The sequence below is a fragment of the Elephas maximus genome, chromosome 14 (assembly GCF_024166365.1).
Source record: "Elephas maximus indicus isolate mEleMax1 chromosome 14, mEleMax1 primary haplotype, whole genome shotgun sequence".
In the NCBI taxonomy this organism is placed as follows: domain Eukaryota; kingdom Metazoa; phylum Chordata; class Mammalia; order Proboscidea; family Elephantidae; genus Elephas; species Elephas maximus.
Window position 1 is genome coordinate 97,878,182 of NC_064832.1, and position 20,820 is coordinate 97,899,001.

A 20,820-nucleotide genomic window follows, 5' to 3' on the forward strand; every position below is an offset into this window, starting at 1 on the left:
TAAGAGTGGTGATAATGGCCATCCTTATCTTGTTCCAGTTCTAAGAGAAGGCTCTCAGCCTTTCTCCACTGAGTAGAATGTTGCTGTTGGTTTTGCATGTATGCTCTTAAATTATGTTGAGAAATTTTCCTTTTGTTCCTATTTTGCTGAGAGTTTTTATCAGGAAAGGGTGTTGAATTATATTGAATGCCTTTTCTGCATCAATTGACATGATCATATGGTTCTTTTCCTTTGTTTTATTTATGTGATGGAGTACACTGATTGATTTTCTAATGCTGAACCACCCTTGTAATCCTGGTATGAATCCCACTTGATTACAGTGTACGATTTTTTTAATATGTTGTTGAAGTCTGTTGACTAGAATTTTGTTGAAAAGTTTTGCATGTGAGTTCAAAAGAGACATTGGTCTGTAAGTTTCTTTTTTGTGTGTGTTGTCTTTGCCTGGTTTAGGTGTCAGTTTATGCTGGCTTCATAGAAAGAGTTTGGTAGTGTTCCTTCCTCTGTGTTTTTGAAGAGCTTGAATAGGATTGGTGTCAACTCTTCTCTGAACGTTTGGTTGATTTCTCCAGAACAGCCATGTGTCCTGGACTTTTTGTTGTTGGTAGTTTTTTTGATGACATCTTCAATCTCTTCTTTTGTAATGGGTCTGTTCAAATTTTTAGTTCTGTTTGTGTTAGTTTGGGTAGGTAATGTGTTTCTAGGAATTCATTCATTTCATCTAGGTTTCAAATTTGTTGGAGCACAGTTTTTCATAGTAATCAGATCTTTTTATTCTGTCGGATTGGTTGTAATGTCACCAGTTTGATTTCTTAATTTGCCTCTTCTGTTTTTGTTTTTGTCAGTCTAGCCCATAATTTGTCTATTTTATTAATCCTTTCAGAGGACCAACTTCTGGTTCTGTGGATTCTTTCTATTGTTTTTTATTTTCTGTTTCACTTATTTCTGCCTTAATCTTTATTATTTCCTTTTTCTGGTAGCTTTTGGCTTCTTTTGCTCTTCCTTTCTATTCAAGTTGCCAGTTTAATAATTTTAATTCTTTTTTAACGTAGGCATTTATTACTACAAATTTCCCTTTGAGTTCTGCTTTTGCTGTGTTCTAAAGGTTTTCATTTTCACTGATTCTAGGAATTTTTTAAATTTCACTTTTGATTTCTCCTATTTTTTTTTTTATGACCCAATAGTTTTTTAGTACTGTATTACTTAATTTCCATATGTTTATTTGTTTTTTCCTTATTTTTCTTATTATTTCTAGTATCATACCATTATGGTCAGAGAAGATGCTTTGTATGATTTCAGTCTTTTTTTCTTTTAATTTGTTGAGACTTATTTTGTGTTCTAGCATGTGGCCTTTTCTGGAAAATGATTCCTGTGTGCTGGAGAAGAATGTGTGTTGTTCTGATGCTGGGTGGAGTGTTCTATGTATGTCCGTTATGTCCAGTTGGCTTATGGTTTTGTTTAAGTTCTCAACGTCCTTAGTGTTTTTCTTTTTATGTGTTCTGTCTATAATTGAAAATGGTGTGTTGAAAGTCCCGCACTATTATTGTGGAATTGTCTGTTTTTCCTTTCATATTAGCCAGTATTTGTGTCATATATTTTGTTGTGTTGCTGTTAGGTGCATATACATTTTTAATTGCTATGTCTTCTTCTTGACTGACCCTTTTATTATTCTGTAATGTCCTTAATTATCTCTTGTAATAGATTTTGATTTAAGGTCTATTTTTCTGATACCGGAGCCTTGGTGGTGCAGTGGTTAAGAGCTATGGCTGCTAACCAAAAGGTTTTCAGTTTGCATCCACTAGCCACTTGTTGGAAACCTTACGGGGCAGTTCTCCGCTGTCCTTTAGGGTCACTATGAATCAGAATCAACTTGACAGCATTTTTTTTTTTTTTAATCTGATATCAGCATGGCCACCCCTGCTTTTTTTTGTTGTTTACTGGTTGCATTCAGGAGCCTTAGTGGTGCAGTGGTTAAGAGCTCAGCTGCTAACTGAGAGGTTGGCAGTTGGAGTCCAGCAGCTACCTCTTGGAAAACCTATGGGGCAGTTCTGTTCTGTCCTGTAGGATCGGTCTGAGTTGGAATAAACTCGACGGAAATGGGTTTGGGTTTTTTTGGTTTGGTTGCATGGAATATTTTTCTTCAAAGTTTTATTTTGAGTCTGTTTGTGCCATTATGTCTAAGGTGTGTTTCTTGTAGACAGTAAAAGGATGGATCATGATTTTTTATCCATTCTGGGGCATTTAGGCCATTTACATTTAAGGTTATTACTGAAAACAGTGTCTGCCTCACTCATTTTGCTATTTGCTTTTTGAGTGCTTTGTATATTCTTTGTTTTTTTCTTCTACTTTTTCTGTTATTTGTATCTGGCTACTTTCTTGTGATGAACCTTTTTGCTTTATTCCTTCTGAAAAATTTTTTTCTTAGTGCTTACACATGTATTATATTGTACAACTTACAATTGCAACAATGATTAACATATGAACATAGTCACCATGCGAGCTTTAGGTAATAGAGCTGCTCCTGATTCACTCCTCCCTCCCCCACTTCTGTTGGTGTGTCTACATTAACATCATTATACAAGCTATATTGGATAATTTTACTTTGTACTTATTTCTTGCAAACTTGGTGTTGTATTGTTTTATAGGATGTAATTATTGAGTGTATCCCTGAAAATATCATACTTGATTTCCCATATTGTTGCATTTTTTGGAAATTTCCCTCTCTTTTCATCTATCTGTCTGTCTGTGTGTCTGTCTGTCTATTTTCCCCCATGTATAAAAGATACGGGTATTTATTTAATGCTGTCGCCTTTCCATTTGGAGTACACCCTTGAATAATACTTGTAAAGCTGGTGTGGTAGCCAGATTCCCAGAGCTTCTGTTTGTTTTGGAATGTCTTGATTTCTGCCTCAGGTTTGAATGATTACTTTGCTGGGTAAAGGATTCTTGGTTGACAATTGATTGCTTTTGTTCGGTATTTTATATATGTCATTCTATTGTATTTTATCCTTTAGAGTTTCTGAGGAGAAACTCACAGTAAGTCTTACAAAAGACCCTTTGTACATTATATTATGTTTTTCTTTTGCTGCTTTCAGAATTCTCTCCTTGTCTTTGGTTTTCAGGAATTTTATTAGGATATGGCAGGGAGTTGATCTTTTTGTGTTTGTTCTGTTAGGGTTCATGTAGCTTCCTGTATTTGAAAGCTTGGTTTTCTGTCTAGGCCTGGGAAATTCTCTCCGATTATCTCTTGGAAAATTGTTTCAGTGACTTTATTGTTGTCATGGTACTCTGGGAGTGTAATAATTCTAATGTTAGATTTCTTAATTGAATCCTGTATTTCCATTTGGGTTTGTTCACTTTTTTGTGTTCTTTTCTGTTGTTTCCCTTGATATGTGATAAGTTCAGTTATTTTGTCTTCTAACTCACTTATTCTACTTTCTGTTTGACTCTTGTTGTTTCTCTTGCCTTTTCTAATTCAATTGCTTTATTCTTCAGTTCCAGTAGCTCTTTGTTTTTTTTCTTTGTGTGCGTGTGTGTTTTCAGTTTCCTTGTTGCATCTCTCATTTTTTCCCCAATTTGTTTCCCGATCTCTGCTAATTTGTTTCTTGCCTGTTTTTTGCTTTCTTTAAACATCTAGCACCGTAGTCTGAAAATTATCAATTCTTTCCATTAGTTTGGCCTCCACAGCAGAAATTTCCTCCTCTTCACGTTTTGCATTTCATTCATCCTTCTTGTGTGATTTTGTGTGTTTTACTACTGTCTTTTGTTGAACTTGGGCCATTCTGTTATATATATATATTTTTTAACTTTGAATTTTGTGTTCTGGTATTTGTGGTGAAATTTTCTGATTGGATGGCCTGGTAGCACAGCAGTCATGTGTCTGGCTGCCAACTGAAAGGCCAGGGCCTGCATCCACCAACTGTGTGTTGAGGGAGGGTTTAGCTGATCACAGATGCTGACATAGCGGCGGGGCTCGACTTCCCTGCAGCAAAGATGAGGCCCTCTCTGTGTCTTTCCATCATGGGTGCCCTTACACAGACTCTCCCACAGTGTCCTGCTGTGTGCAGGGAGTCAGCCATTTCTCTCTGTGTGGCTTATCTGCCTGAAGAATTCCTGCCCTTGCAGTGCCTGGTTCTAGAGTCTGTCTGTCTCAGGCCTCTGCGAGATTCTACGGCACTCTCATAGCACCGTGGTCTCCCTTCACCTTCTCCCAGTCGTGCAGTGTGCAAACTCCCATGACTAGTCTGCGCCACCTTAAAAAATCAGGCTATAGCTTCTTCAGATTAGCTCCCTTTCTGTGTTCCCTGTTTGGGGTGACTCTCAGCCCCATCCCAAAATGGCTGCAATGAGTGAGTGCTCACAATGTTAGCAAGTAAGCTCTCCCAGCTTCTGTGTTGTCTCCACTCCTCCTCTTTCCTGCTTCTGAACTCACCCCAACTCTCCAACACCTCAGCTGCCATCTGGAGTTCTGAGATCTCAGTCTGTGCTTGTTTTTATTCATTGTTCAGTGGGCTAGTTACTGGAGGAGTAAACAGGAGCATCTGTTCACTTTGGCATCTTGCTCTGCCCTTGATAATTTTTTTTTTAAAGAAATGCAATATTCAAAGGAGGAATAAACTCTTGATATGTGCAACTTCTTGGATGAATCTCAAAGATAATATGCTGAACTTAAAAAGGGAGTCTCTAAAGGTTGCATGCTGTATGATTCCATCATGTGACATTCTTGAAATATCACAACTACTGTGATGGAGAAGGGTTAAGTAGTTACTGGGGGTTAGAAGCATGGGGTGTAACTGTAAAGGAATAGCACAGGAGAGCTTTCCTGGGGTGACAGACATGGTCTGTATCTTGAATGTGGTGGTCTTTATATAAATCAATGCACCTGTTAACATTATTAGAAAAGAAAGAAAGAAAAAAAGTCAGTTTTACTGCATGATTATTTAAAAAATAAAATTAACTTTAAAGAAGAATAGAAAACATCTGGGTTATGTGTAAAGCTTACATATCAAATACTTGTTTCTGCTTTCTAGGTTGTCAACTATTTTCTATTTAGCTTCTTGAATTTGTTGATTTCAGTGCCTTTAGGGTATATTCTTAACTTACTTATGTTAAATAGACAGGGCCTTAGGTAAAAGTAGAGCCAGTGCTAGGATAAAGGATTGGCCATCTGGCCTCCCTCCTGTAGCAGGTTTTGACCTTGAAAGCCAATAGAGTATGCAGAGGTAGCTAAGATCCCCCATGTGTAATTATAACGTGGTATAACAGTCTCAATTTCTTCTTTCCAATTTTGAACTTTGGTTTTTTTTTTTAGGTTCTCCTTAGGTGTCAGCAAGCTACATCATTAAATTTCTAAAGTATTCATGTGTCCGTGGATATGTACGTGATTCCTATAGTGGTGCTGCCATTTGTAAAGTGTCCTGGAAGTTTTCACAACAGGGACTCTTACATTTAGAGAATTGCAAGGCTTCTTGTATCATTTTGGGTTAAACTGCAGAATTATTAGAATTTGAGGGCTGTTGTTTTACATTTGAATGTTTTTAATAAATATTTATTGAATGTTTATAGGAAATCATAAAATGAGCTGATTATGACATGAGCTGTTTCATTTTCAGACTAAATAGATCCTGTTAGATAGTAATACTGATACGTCACAGTTGGTTAGAGGAAGTTTAGAATTATTCCCTCTACATGTACCAATTTTAGAATTTGTTTTCCTTCGTTATACAGATTGGTACACACTTCATTCACATTTGGTTAAGAGCTTGGCTGCTAACCAGAAGGCTGGCAGTTCAAATCCACCAGCTACTCCTTGGAAACCCTGTGGGGCAGTTCTACTCTGTCCTGCAGGTTTGTTATGAGTCACAATCAACTCAATGGCAACGGGTTTGGTTTGGTTTTTTATGAATTTTAATTTTTTAAATTTAATGTGTTCTGTCAGAAATAATATAGGCTGATGAAACATAACATAAGTTCTGTTAAATGTGAAGGGAAGGTATAAATGTGTAGTAGCTTGACGGCCACTACCAGGGCCTCTAGAGAATGAATGCTCTGACATAGCCGTGAGAGTGACAGCAATTACGTTTGTAAGAGGTGTCTTGCCTCCTTATGGGGCTGAAGGAGAGGTAGAAATTATTGAGGAGAGATTCCATGGCCAGAGACAGGTTTAGGGTTTTCACGTGCTACCTACCCTATGTATTCCATCTGTCCTCACATTTTGGTTGCATTTCACTATTTTCATTATTTGACTCTGCAGATAAACATGTATTTTTACTTATTTCTGCACATACCACTTGATGTCTAAACTGACGAATGTGACAGTTTGCTCATCTGCATTCACGGTCTGTGGAGTAAGTCATCTTCTTTAAGATGTCATCTTCAGGAGTACGTTGTCCAGAAGTAACTGCTAAATGTACCTGGAGTTGAAATTTTTGGCTTAGACCTTTCTCATTTGGAACTGTGAAGGAATTTAACTCTTGTAATTTATAGTGAGAAGGAGCCCTGGTGGTGCAGTGGTTAAAGTGCTGGACTGCCAACCAAAAGATCAGTAGTTCGAAACCACCGCTGGCTCCTTGGGATAAAGATGTGGCAGTTTGCTTTCTTAGGAGTTTTCAGCCTTGGAAACCCTGTGGAGTTGCTATGAGTTGAAATCGACTCGACAGCAGTGGGTTTGGTTTAATTTATAGTGAGAGTTTCGTGTCACTGGAAATTGTCTTGGGTATGAAATTACCTGGGTTGTGAACTTGAGTTGATTTCTTTTACAGTTTTGGACCTACTTGTATTGCCGTCATCCAGGGAGAGTTCTGTTGTGAAAGAAGTAGCTTCGTAACTATGCTATTTCATGTTTTACATCATTTTAAGCATCTTTTGCAAGATTCCAATGTATTCCAGTACTGAATAGGACTACCTAAGAGATGAAACTGCAAAAGCCAACATATTTTTTTCTGCTTACTGGTACCTTAAATCTTATTTGGAACTTCACCTACTTCTAAATTTGTTCTGACCATTTCTTTGCCTGTAGCATTTCTTAAGAGCCTAAAAACGTCCTTTTAAAAGTTGGGGAGGCTTCCTTTACAACGTGGGGGAATCTGTAATATTTACATTAGTTATTTCCATTCTTCTTAAAAAGATGCATGTTTAAAAAGTCCATGCAGATGTGGAACTTTGCTTGTTCCAAGATGTGCTGATTTATGTCTTCAAAGACTGTCCTTGAACTGAGCTTAGGCTGTGTGTTCACTCTGAGTCATCTCAGTTACAAACTAGGTGCCTCGTATGATATATTACATCCTCAAATAAGTAAACATACCTCACAGATATTAAAACTTTTTGTATCACATTGCATTAGTTATCTACATTTATTATTTTAAAAAAAATCTAATTATGAACCGATCGAAATGGGTAGTTATATTAAAATCAAATCAAAACCTGTATTTACGGAAGTTTGAATGAACCTAAATGTAGTGTATACTTTTACTAGGAACAGAAATTCGTTGTGTCCATGCAGAATTACTAAATATTCTCTGGTATTTGTGTCAGTCTCTAATACTATGAGCCAGAGAGCACAGGAGCCTTAATAAATACGCTAAGGCATGAGAGGTGTTATCATACTATTTCCTGGATTGTTTTTAAATATTAGCCCTTTGCACGTATGAGACTTGGAACAAATATTATTTCCTAACTTTATTGAAGCTTGGTAAGAGTTAGTAACAATTTTTAAGGAAAAAAAAAAACCAAAACTTCTGTAGATTATCTCTGCCATTTTCCTTAAGAGGAGACAGGGTGGCACCCTAATCATTCCTGACATAGAATTGCTACTTACAGGATCTTATACAACATGATGTGATATAGCACTGCCTGTTGAAAAGTTTAGCAATTTTATATCATGAGATAAAAATCAGTGCACTTTTTGCCTATCAGCTGTAAAATATTTCTTTGGAAATCTGATCCTAGGTATTGCTATACTTTTCAAGAGAATGTTCTATGTTGTGTATTAGTTCTGGCTGCATAGATACTTGGTTTCTGGTTTATCATGTATATTTAGATCCCTTACAGATGAACTGATGTGTTCTAGACAGGAAGTGGCATGTAGGAGATATAGGAATGGGCTGAAGTATCCTTTATATTTGCCTTTGTATCTAGGGGAGTTGAAAATAGGCAAGAATGGAGAGAAATTTTGTATGGCAGTACACAGAATTTTGCAAGTTTATTGTGAGCCCTGCAGCAATCCGATCCATTTTAGTTACTGGTAAGTTTGTTAAATTATGTTTGAAAATGTACATCTTCGAGGATGGCCATCTAATTACTATTTCGTCCACCATGTCAAATACAACTTATTTTAAAGATTCTTTGCAAAGATATAGTATTGGCATTGCATAGATTTTTAGGAATAAATTGAAAGAACTTTTGTTAGTGAATTCATTTGACTTTTCCATTGTTGTCATGGTTAATACCAAAGTGAAGTTAACATTACATGGATAGCATAGTCATGTGTTATTTTGGAATAATAATAAAATTAATATCTGTTTCTGTAGTGTGATTCCAGTGTAGAAGTCTGAGGTGATTCATTGGATGTCTGAGAAACAATAGTCCTTCTCACATAAAAGAGCAAGAAAGTCCATGGCATCCTAGTAATTTTATATGGTTCTGAATAGGAAGATGATTTATAGTAAGAAATGCTTTTTTTCCCGTTCTTTCATGGACTGTGGAGCTCATAGGGAGGCATTTCTGGTGTTTCTTTTTGGCAATGCCAGTGTTTAGGAAGGGAGTCCTAGGTGGTGCAGATGGTTAAGCGCTGAACCACTAACCAAAAGGTTGGCAGTTCAGACCCACCCAGAGGCACCTTGGAAGGAAGTCCTGGCCATCTGCTTCTGAAAGGTGACAGCCTCGAAAACCCTATGGAGCACAGTTCTACTCTGCACGCATGGGATCGCCAGGAGTCAGAATTCACTGGGTGACGCTAACGACAGTTTAAGAGTCCTAGCCATCTTCCTCCCAAGCAGAATTCCCTGAACAGATTGGGAAATGGTGTAATCTCTGTGAAACTGTTTTCTTTACTCTTTTCAGCTATTTGGACAGAGGCATTGTATGTAAAAGTACATAAGCAATTATTTGTGAGGTGGCCTTGACGGTTGATTCAGCTAATTTAAAATGAACAGATTGTTTATTAGCTGTGCTTCTCTACAGAAATATTAAAAAAAATTCAAGGGGTCCCTTGGTAGCTGTGTTCTCCTTGTAAATGTCTAACTTTGACTTAAGAACAAATAAAAGAGTATCACTGATTTGTAAGACAATATTTGTTTTCTTTCTTTGGCTTAAAGCAGTGGGGCAAGCTAATATAATTGAATTTTAATTTCCTGTAATGAAGTACTTCATTGCTTGGTACATTTTTTGTCACTGATACCATGTAATCCACCAAAGTACCAATTTTTAAAATAATCATAATTTTGTTATCAATTCTTGCTATGAGGAATTTTATGATTTGAAAAAGAATGGTCACATTATGAAGGAAAGTGTTATTTTTTAGGCCTTTTGAAACTAAAAGAGCTTTTTAAAGACCAACCAGAGGGTAGAATAATGGCACAGTCTTTTTAGGATTTAATAATTTTCAAGTTTTCCTCATTACTAAATTTCCTTAATTACTTATAAGAATGAGTACTTCTGCATTTGCAATTCATTTAGAATTTTGTGGTTTTAGCCTTTCTCGTGAATATTAATAGGTAATTTAGGGTACAGTATAAAACAACATAGATTTTTTTATTGCTGATAAAGCCTAGCCTGTAGCCATTTATTATTATAAACTGTAGTAAGATACACAATGAAGGCATATGTGTTTTCACATTAAGGATGGTATTTTCATGTATCAGTGCTGCTGGTTGGAAATTGTTCTGTGTAAGTCTGGAGTAAAACATTATTAAAGCTTAATTGAATGCAACCATTCATTTTTATTTTGTTTATTCATCCATTCAACAGACATATCAATTGCTTAACCTTTGGAACATATCACTATGTGCTTCTGTATGTTTATATGGACATTTGCAATTAATTGCCACTTTTCGTTTCAATATTACATAAGTTATTTATTTTCTCTGCTCTTGTGAATTTTCCTGAGGGCGTACTTGGACATAAGATAAATGAAATGCGGCATAATTCTCAGAATTTGTAAAAAAATTAATGTAAATTGTTTTTTAAAAAAGGGATAAATAAAAAGCTTGTATAAAAAATAGCTGTGTTCTTCCAAAGCAATATTGTGTACATATTTAAAATTCCCTAATATGGCATGTTATTCAAAAGAATATTGTGATGAAGACTGCTATGGAGAAGTGACTAACGTATGTGTGTTTCTTATGTTAGGTGTACTTAACGAGGGATATTTATACATATGTGTGTAGATATACTGTGATGTTTTATTTGTGGGATATAAGGAAACTATACAGTTGTGATTCTGTTTTTGATATGGAATTTTAAAGGGATAGAACTAGTTTTCTCATGCTTATGAGAAAAAAATCGTGCATAATGTTTAAGGTATAATAGTTTTTGTCAGCAAAATAGAGATTAGATTTGAATATGGTTATCTTTTGCATAATAAAATAATGAGATGGAAAACTGTGTTTATAATCAACTTTTTATGATCACATAATGAAGTTCTCTGTACTTTATATGCAGTGCTACTCTTTTGGCATTCCTGGTTGAACTACTTAAAAGCTCAGTAGCCATGCAAGAACAGATGCTGGGTGGAAAAGGCTTTTTAGTCATTGGCTACCTACTTGAGAAGGTAAGTGGTATGTATTGATGGCCCTATTGCATGGCTGCTAAAGATGGGTACCTGATAATCACTAATATAATTTTCTGTGGTCTTCCTTGTGCAGAGGCCAACAAATTCTCTACTAACTCTCAGACATTTTTATATGATGCATTTGGTCATAAACATAGAAACTAGGGGTTAGAAGTTTTGAATAAAAATGGAAACTAATTAAAGAAAAATTATTTCATCTACTTTATTCGGAAGTTAGAAGTATTGTTGCTTTCAAGTTTTATCCTAGTTGTTTCTTTGTTGTCTTTACACTAACACTAAGGTTCTTAGAAATATTATCAATTTCATTTAATTTAAATGGTTTTACTTATGTCACATTTTTCAGTTATAAGGTCAAAATCTTTATTTTGTAATACCAAAGACACTGTTTTGTACTCTTTGCCCTCGCTTTTTAATTGCTGGACACCATGCCAAAACTGCGCAGTACACACAGGCAGCCCCGATCCCTAAATAGCCAGGAGGTCATCAGAGAAGGGGCACCAATCGCAGTAGCGATTCCTCCACAGACCCTGCGTCCTTCTGAGAGAGTCTGAAGGCCTCAGAGCGGCACAGCTTGGAGAGTCGCTCTGATTGCTTACAGCAGGAATTAGCTCAGGAGAGCAAATGCGGGTCCATTTCTGAGCATCCTCTCAACTCGAGAAGACTGGGCACGGATGAGGACTAGTCCATGGGCGCTTCATCCTGTCCCTTGGGTGAGGGAGTTAGAAAAGGTCGGGGGCTACCTTCTGCAAGTACCACCTAACCAGGTTGGCCTAGTGAGGTAGGCTGGACACCAGTGCTGCTCACACTTCCACCTGGCACCAAAGCTGAGGGACCTCAGCCAGTCATTTTATCCCCCAGAGCGCACCTGATATACTACGTGGACAAGGACAGGCCTCAGAGGGTGGGGGGCTGGGGAGGCTTCATCATGGCCTCTCCCTTCCTGAGGCCCGTGGGGGACTCCCAGTTCATTTGCACACGTTTGAACTTTGCCTAGCTGTTTTATAAAACAAAGCACCTCAGTTGCTAGGGCTATTTTTAGAAACCAGGGAGGAAAGGCCAAACTTAGTTTTTTTCCTACATTAATATATTTGTATTTTGAAAGTGTCTCTTCTCTATCAATATATAGTATCCAAACCACTGCCATCGAGTCAATTGTGACTCATAGCGACCCTACAGGACCGAGTAGAACTTCCCCGTAGAGTTTCCAAGGAGCGCCTGGCGGATCCGAACTGCTGACCTTTTGGTTAGCAGCCGTAGCACTTAACCACTGCGCCACCAGGGTTTCCAATGTATAGTGTAGTATAGTAATAGTATAGTACAGTACAGTATAGTATAAAAACCAAAGTGATTTCCATCAAGTTGATTCTGACTCACAGAGACCCTGTAGGAAAGAGTAGAACTACTCCACAGAATTTCCAAGGAGCGCCTGGTAGATTTGAACTGCCAGCCTTTTGGTTAGCAGCCATAGCACTTAACCGCTAGCCACCAGAGTTTCCTTTCAAAAGCAATATCCTTAAAATTATAATACTGTCAATTTAGTGTGTATGTCATTGTAGTTTCAATTTGCGTTTTTTCACATTGTTAATAAGCTTAGGCATATTTCCATATATTTTATTAGATATTCATCCTTTCTTTGGAGTATTCATGTCTTTTGCCCATATTTGAGTCCCTATTTTTGCCCCAAATCCCCAGCCCTAGGCAACCTCTAATATATTTTCCGTTTATATGTATTTGCCTATTTTGGACATTTTATGTAAATGGAATTATATAATGTCTCCTTTGTGACTGGCTTCTTCCACTTAGCAAAATGTTTTCAAGAGGTCAGTCATCCTGTAGCATGTATCAGCACTTCATTTCTTTTTAGGTTTATTCCGTTGTATGGGCATTCCAAAGTTTGTTTTGTTATGCTTAGAACATTTTCTTCTTTTAATTTTTTTTGAAATATATTGAACAGTACACAGATCTTAACTGTACAGGTTGATTAGCTTTTATGTATGTTTTCACTGTTGTAACCCCCAGCCAGATGAAGGTAAAGAACATTTTAGCACCCAACAAAATTCTTTTGTACCCCTTCTGAGTTAATATCCCCGGAGTTAACTACTATTTTGACTTCTATTACCATTGATTAGTTTTTCCAGTTTTTGCATCTCATACAAGTGAAATCATACAGTATGTACTCCTTTTAAAAATCTGACTTCTTTCACTCAAGATAAAGCCTTTGAAATTCATCAGCATTATTGAGTGTAGCAGTTATATTCTATTGTGTGTATATACCACTATTTACTTACTCTGATGTTGATGAAAATTTAGGGCATTTCCAGGTTTAGGATATTATAAATAATGATGTTGTGAGGGTCCTTGTATATGTTTTTTGGTGGTCACTAGCACTTTTGTTGGGTACATGCCTAGGAGTAGAAATTTTGGGCTATACCATATGCATATATTCGGCTTTGGGAGATGCTACCAAATAGTTTTCTAAAATATTGTACCAATTTTTGCATCTGCCAGCAGTGTATGGGAGTTCCAGTTGGTTTACATCCTTGTCAACATTTGGTATTGTCAGGCTTTTAAATATAAAACATTTCTTTGGGTCTGTCCAAAAACCAAAGCAAACCAGGTGCTGTCGAGTTGTTTCTGATTCATAGAGACCTTGTGTATGTCAGAGTAGTACTGCACTTCATAGAGTTTTCATGGCTCTGATCTTTTTGAAGTAGACTGGAAGCTGTACACTTAAGGCCTTTCTTTTGAGGCACCACTGGGTGGGCTCGAACCACCAACCTTTGTGGTAGAAACAATGCCTGAAATTATGTGACAGACTTTTGCAAGACCAACAACTTCTTTACTGCAAATACTTTTTTTCACCAACATAAACAATGACTATATATGTGGACCTTGCAAGATGAAACACACAGCAATCAAATCGACTATGTCTGTGGAAAGAGGCCATGGAAAAGCTTAATATCATCAGTCAGAACAAGGCCAGAGGCCGACTGCAGAACAGACCATCAATTGCTCCTATGTGCGTTCAAGTTGAAACTGAAGAAAACTAGAACTAGTTCACGAAAGCCAAAGTACTAAATTGAGTATATCCCACCTGAATTTAGAGACCGTCTCAAGAACAGATTTGATGCTTTGAGCACGATGACTGAAGACCAGACAAGCTGTGAAATGACATCAAGGACATCATACTTGAAGAAAGCAAAAAGTTATTAAAAAACAGGAAAGGAGGAGGCGGGGCCAAGATGGCGGACTAGGTAGACGCTACCTCGGATCCCTCTTGCAACACAGACTTGGAAAAACAAGTGAATCGATCACATACATAACAATCTATGAACCCTGAACAACAAACACAGATTTAGAGATGGAAAACGAAGAAATACGGGGAAGCAGCGACTGTTTTCAGAGCCTGGAGCCAGCGTCCCAGTCAGGTAACCTTGGCGCCGGGCTTCTGGGCCTAGGGGAGCTGAACTCATAAATCTTGTGACGGCGCAAACAAGGGGCGCAGATCTACCCCCCTGAACTGAACCCGGGAGGGGGCCCAGCCGGTCCGCGCGGGCGGGATGGCAACACGGCTGGTGGGAGAAGTCCCCAGGAGGCAGTAACTGGTTTTGGAGCCGGGAGTGCAGCGGCCCAGCTGGGGAACCTTGGCGCCGGGCTTTTGACTGGGTGCTGTCCCTGCGCAAGCACGGGGCGCAGCTCTACTCCCCTGAACTACCCCGGGAGGGGGCCCAGCCGGTCCGCGCGGGTGGCGTGGCGACGCGGCTGGCGGGACGAGAAGTCCCCGGGAGGCAGCGACTGATTTTGGAGCCAGGAGTGCAGCATCCCAGCAGGGGAACCTTGACGCTGGGCTTTGGACTGGCAGCGGAGGATCTGACCACGGCTTCAGTGGGCCAGACCCCCGGGGGCAATCTCCACACAGCCAGCACACATAGGCGACACGCCCCTCGGGAATCTAAGATAAAATAGTCATTCCAAGCAAGACAAGCAACTTTGGCTATATTCCGAGGTGCTACTCTCCTATCTCTCTGATCCCTCCCCCACCCTCCCCAGGCGGCTTCATTAACATTGGAATTTCCTGAGCCAGAGGAAGAATGGCTCTGGCTCCGCAGCGGCTTTGCTTCCCCCCGCCCCCCTTTTTTTTTCTTTTGCTCTTTTCCTAACCCACTCTTCCGGCCTGAGAGAAGGAACCACAAAAAACCCAGGGACCAAAAAACCATCCCTAATTGGACTAAAAACACAGAACCAGCTACAGCCAAGCATATATGATCCAAATCTCGGACTTTCATCCTTACAGGGAACAAGGTGGCAGTTATAATCCAAAGGCAGTTCTGATAGGGATCTGACTGCATTTTTTTTTAGCGGATTTTCTGGAAAAACTAGTTTCCCAGTGATGGCTTGGAGACAGCAGTCCATATAAAACCACATAAAGAAGCAGACCATGACAGCTTCTACAACCCCCCCAAACAAAAGAATCAAAATCTTTCCCAAATGAAGATACAGTCCTGGAATTATCAGATACAGAATATAAAAAACTAATTTACAGAATGCTTCAATACATCAGAAACGAAATAAGGCAAACTGCAGAAAAAGCCAAGGAACACACTGATAAAACAGTTGAAGAACCCAAAAAGATTATTCAAGAACATAGTGGAAAAATTAATAAGTTGCAAGAATCTATAGAGAGACAGCATGTAGAAATCCAAAAGATTAACAATAAAATTACAGAATTAGACAACGCAATAGGAAGTCAGAGGAGCAGACTCGAGCAATTAGAATGCAGACTGGGAAACCTGGAGGACCAGGGAATTAACACCAACATAGCTGAAAAAAAAAAATCAGATAAAATAATTTAAAAAAATGAAGAAACCCTAAGAATCATGTGGGACTCTATCAAGAAGGATAACTTGCGTGTGATTGGAGTTCCAGAACAGGGAGGGAGGACAGAAAACACAGAGAAAATAGTTGAAGATCTGCTGACAGAAAACTTCCCTGACACCATGAAAGATGAAAGGATATCTATCCAAGATGCTCATCGAACCCCATTTAAGATTGATCCAAAAAGAAAAACACCAAGACATGTTATCATCAAACTTGCCAAAACCAAAGATAAACAGAAAATTTTAAAAGCAGCCAGGGAGAAAAGAAAGGTCTTCAAGGGAGAATCAATAAGAAGTAAGTTCAGACTACTCAGCAGAAACCATGCAGGCAAGAAGGGAATGGGACGACATATACAGAGCACTGAAGGAGAAAAACTGCCAGCCAAGGATCATATATCCAGCAAAACTCTCTCTGAAACATGAAGGCGAAATTAAGATATGTACAGATAAACACAAGTTTAGAGAATTTGCAAAAACCAAACCAAAGCTACAAGAAATACTAAAGGATATTGTTTGGTCAGAAAACCAATAATATCAGATATCAGCACAACACAAGGTCACAGAACAGAACGTCCTGATATCAACTCAAATAGGGAAATCACAAAAACAAATCAAGATTAATTAAAAAAAAAATGCTCATAACAGGGAATCATTGAAGTCAATATGTAAAAGATCACAATAATCAAAAAGAGGGACTAAATACAGGTGGCATAGAACTGCCATATGGAGAGTGATACAAGGCGATATAGAACAATACAGGTTAGGTTTTTACTTAGAAAAATAGGGGTAAATATTAAGGTAACCACAAAGAGGTATAACAACTCCATAACTCAAGATAAAAGCCAAGAAAAACGTAACAACTCAACAAACATAAAGTCAAACACTACGAAAATGAGGATCTCACAATTTACTAAGAAAAACGGTTCATCACAAAAAAGTATGTGGAAAAATGAAATTGTCAACAACACACATAAAAAGTCATCAAAATGACAACACTAAACACTTATTTATAATTACGCTGAATGTAAATGGACTAAATGCACAAATAAAGAGACAGAGAGTCTCGGACTGGATAAAGAAACACGATCCATCTATATGCTGCCTACAAGAGACACACCTTAGACTTAGAGACACAAACAAACTAAAATTCAAAGGATGGAAAAAAATATATCAAGCAAACAATGAGCAAAAAAGAAGAGGAGTAGCAATATTAATTTCTGACAAAATAGACTTTAGATTTAAATCCACCACAAAGGATAAAGAAGGAGACTACATAATGATAAAAGGGACAATTGATCAGGAAGACATAACCATATTAAATATTTATGCACCCAGTGACAGGGCTGCAAGATACATAAATCAAATTTTAACAACTGAAAAGTGAGATAGACACCTCCACAATTATAGTAGGAGACTTCAACACACCACTTTCGGAGAAGGACAGGACATCCAGTAAGAAGCTCAATAGAGACACGGAAGACCTACTTAAAACAATCAACCAACTTGACCTCATTGACTTATACAGAACTCTCCACCCAACTGCTGCAAAGTATACTTTTTTTTCTAGCGCACGTGGAACATTCTCTAGAATAGACCACATATTAGGCCATAAAACAAACCTTTGTAGAGTCCAAAACATCGAAATATTACAAAGCATCTTCTCAGACCACAAGGCAATAAAACTAGAAATCAATAACAGAAAAACTAGGGAAAAGAAATCAAATACTTGGAAAATGAACAATACCCTCCTGAAAAAAGACTGGGTTATAGAAGACATCAAGGAGGGAATAAGGAAATTCATAGAAAGCAACGAGAATGAAAATACTTCCTATCAAAACCTCTGGGACACAGCAAAAGCAGTGCTCAGAGGCCAATTTATATCGATAAATGCACACATACAAAAAGAAGAGCCAAAATCAGAGAACTGTCCCTACAACTTGAACAAATAGAAACTGAGCAACAAAAGAACCCATCAGGCACCAGAAGAAAACAAATAATAAAAATTAGAGCTGAACTAAATGAATTAGAGAACAGAAAAACAATTGAAAGAATTAACAAAGCCAAAAGCTGGTTCTTTGAAAAAATTAACAAAATTGATAAACCATTGGCTAGACTGACTAAAGAAATACAGGAAAGGAAACAAATAGCCCAAATAAGAAACGAGAAGGGCCACATCACAACAGACCCAACTGAAATTAAAAGAATCATATCAGATTATTATGAAAAACTGTACTCTAACAAATTTGCAAACCTAGAAGAAATGGATGAATTCCTGGAAAAACACTACCTACCTAAACTAACACATTCAGAAGTAGAACAACTAAATAGACCCATAACAAAAAAAGACATTGAAACGGTAATCAAAACACTCCCAGCAAAAAAATACCCTGGCCTGGATGGCTTCACTGCAGAGTTCCACCAAACTTTCAGAGAAGAGTTAACACTACTACTAAAAAAAAAAAAACTACTACTAAAGGTTTTTCAAAGCATAGAAAATGATGGAATACTACCCAACTCATTCTATAAAGCGACCATCTCCCTGATACCAAAACCAGGTAAAGACATTACAAAAAAAGAAAATTACAGACCTATATCCCTCATGAACATAGATGCAAAAATCCTCAACAAAATTCTAGCCAATAGAATTCAAGAACATATCAAAAAAATAATTCACCACGATCAAGTGGGATTTATACCAGGTATGCAAGGCTGGTTTAATATTAGAAAAACCATTAATGTAATCCACCACATAAATAAAACAAAAGACAAAAACCACATGATCTTATCAATTGATGCAGAAAAGGCGTTTGACGAAGTCCAACACCCATTCATGATAAAAACTCTCACCAAAATAGGAATTGAAGGAAAATTCCTCAAGATGCCCAACAGCGAACATCACTCTAAATGAAGAGAACCTGAAAGCATTTCCCTTGAGAATGGGAACCAGACAAGGATGGCCTTTATCACCGCTCTTATTCAACATCGTGCTAGAAGTCCTAGCCAGGGCAATTAGGCTAGACAAAAAAATAAAGGGCATCCGGATTGGCAAGGAGGAAGTAAAATTATCTCTATTTGCAGATGACGTGATCTTATAGACAGAAAACCCTAAGGAATCCTCCAGAAAACTACTGAAACTAATAGAAGAGTTTGACAGAGTCTCAGGTTATGAGATAAACATACAAAAATCACTTGGATTCCTCTACATCAACAAAAAGAACATCGAAGAGGAAATAACCAAATCAATACCATTCACAGTAGCCCCCAAGAAGAGAAAATACTTAGGAATAAATCTTACTGAAGATGTAAAAGACCTATACAAAGAAAACTACAAAGCTCTACTGCAAGAAATCAAAAAGGACATACTTAAGTGGAAAAACATACCTTGCTCATGGATAGGAAGACTTAACATAGTAAAAATGTCTATTCTATCAAAAGCCATCTATACATACAATGCACTTCCGATCCAAATTCCAATGTCATTTTTTAAGGTGATAGAGAAACAAATCACCAACTTCATATGGAAGGGAAAGAAGCCTCGGATGAGCAAAGCATTACTGAAAAAGAAGAAGAAAGTGGGAGGCCTCACTCTACCTGATTTCAGAACCTATTACAGCCACAGTAGTCAAAACAGCCTGGTATTGGTACAACAACAGGCACATAGACCAGTGGAACAGAATTGAGAAGCCTGATATAAATCCATCCACATATAAGCAGCTGATATTTGACAAAGGCCCAGTGTCAGTTAATTGGGGAAAAGATAGTCTTTTTAACAAATGGTGCTGGCATACCTGGATATCCATTTGCAAAAAAATGAAACAGGACCCATACCTCACACCAAGCACAAAAACTAACTCCAAGTGGATCAAAGACCTAAACATAAAGACTAAAACGATAAAGATCATGGAAGAAAAAATAGGGACACCCCTAGGCGCCGTAATACAAGGCATAAACAGAATACAAAACATTACCAAAAATGACGAAGAGAAACCAGATAACTGGGAGCTCCTAAAAATCAAACACCTATGCTCATCTAAAGACTTCACCAAAAGAGTAAAAAGACTACCTACAGATTGGGAAAGAATTTTCAGCTATGACATCTCCGACCAGCGCCTGATCTCTAAAATCTACATGATTCTGTCAAAACTCAACCACAAAAAGACAAACAACCCAATCAAGAAGTGGGCAAAGGATATGAACACACACTTCACTAAAGAAGATATTCAGGCAGCTAACAGATACATGAGAAAATGCTCTCGATCATTAGCCATTAGAGATAAGCAAATTCAATCTACAATGAGATTCCATCTCACTCCAACAAGGCTGGCATTAATCCAAAAAACACAACATAATACATGTTGGAGAGGCTGCGGAGAGATTGGAACTCTTATACACTGCTGGTGGGATTGTAAAATGGTACAACCACTTTGGAAATCTGTGTGGTGTTATCTTAAGCGGTTAGAAATAGAACTACCATACAACCCAGAAATCTCACTCCTTGGAATATACCCTAGAGAAACAAGAGCCTTCACACAAACAGATATATGCACACCCATGTTTATTGCAGCTCTGTTTACAATAGCAAAAAGCTGGAAGCAACCAAGGTGTCCATCAGCGGATGAATGGGTAAATAAATTGTGGTATATTCACACAATGGAATACTACGCATCGATAAAGAACAGTGACGAATCTGTGAAACATTTCATAACATGGAGGAACCTGGAAGGCATTATGCTGAGTGAAATTAGTCAGAGGCAAAAGGACAAATATTGTATAAGACCACTCTTATAAGATCTTGAGACATAGTATAAACTGAGAAGAACACATACTTTTGTGGTTATGTGGTGGGGAGGGAGGGAGTGAGGGAGGGAGAGGGTTTTTTTACTGATTAATTAATAGATAAGAACTGCTTTAGGTGAAGGGAAGGACAACACTCAATACATGGAAGGTCAGCTCAATTGGACTGGACCAAAAGCAAAGAAGTTTCCGGGATAAAATGAATGCTTCAGAGGTCAGCAGAGCAAGGGCAGAGGTTTGGGAACCATGGTTGAAGGGGACTTCTAAGTCAATTGGCAAAATAATTCTATTATGAAAACATTCTGCATCCCACTTTGAAATGTGGCATCTGGGGTCTTAAATGCTAACAAGCGGCCATCTAAG

At 37.9% G+C, this 20,820-nt stretch overlaps 1 protein-coding gene across 7 annotated transcripts in view; it reads left to right on the forward strand.

Moving 5' to 3' along the window:
• Positions 1-20,820, forward strand: part of NBEA (neurobeachin) — an 892,011-nt gene that overhangs the window by 159,220 nt on the left and 711,971 nt on the right. For 6 of the 7 annotated variants that reach the window (XM_049853455.1, XM_049853457.1, XM_049853456.1 and 3 more), the window contains one exon: positions 10,657-10,765. In XM_049853455.1, coding sequence (XP_049709412.1) covers positions 10,657-10,765 — 109 coding nt within the window. Of the gene's footprint in view, positions 1-8,133; positions 8,240-10,656; positions 10,766-20,820 lie in introns of all 7 variants that reach the window. The other variant, XM_049853461.1, reaches the window with a different exon arrangement.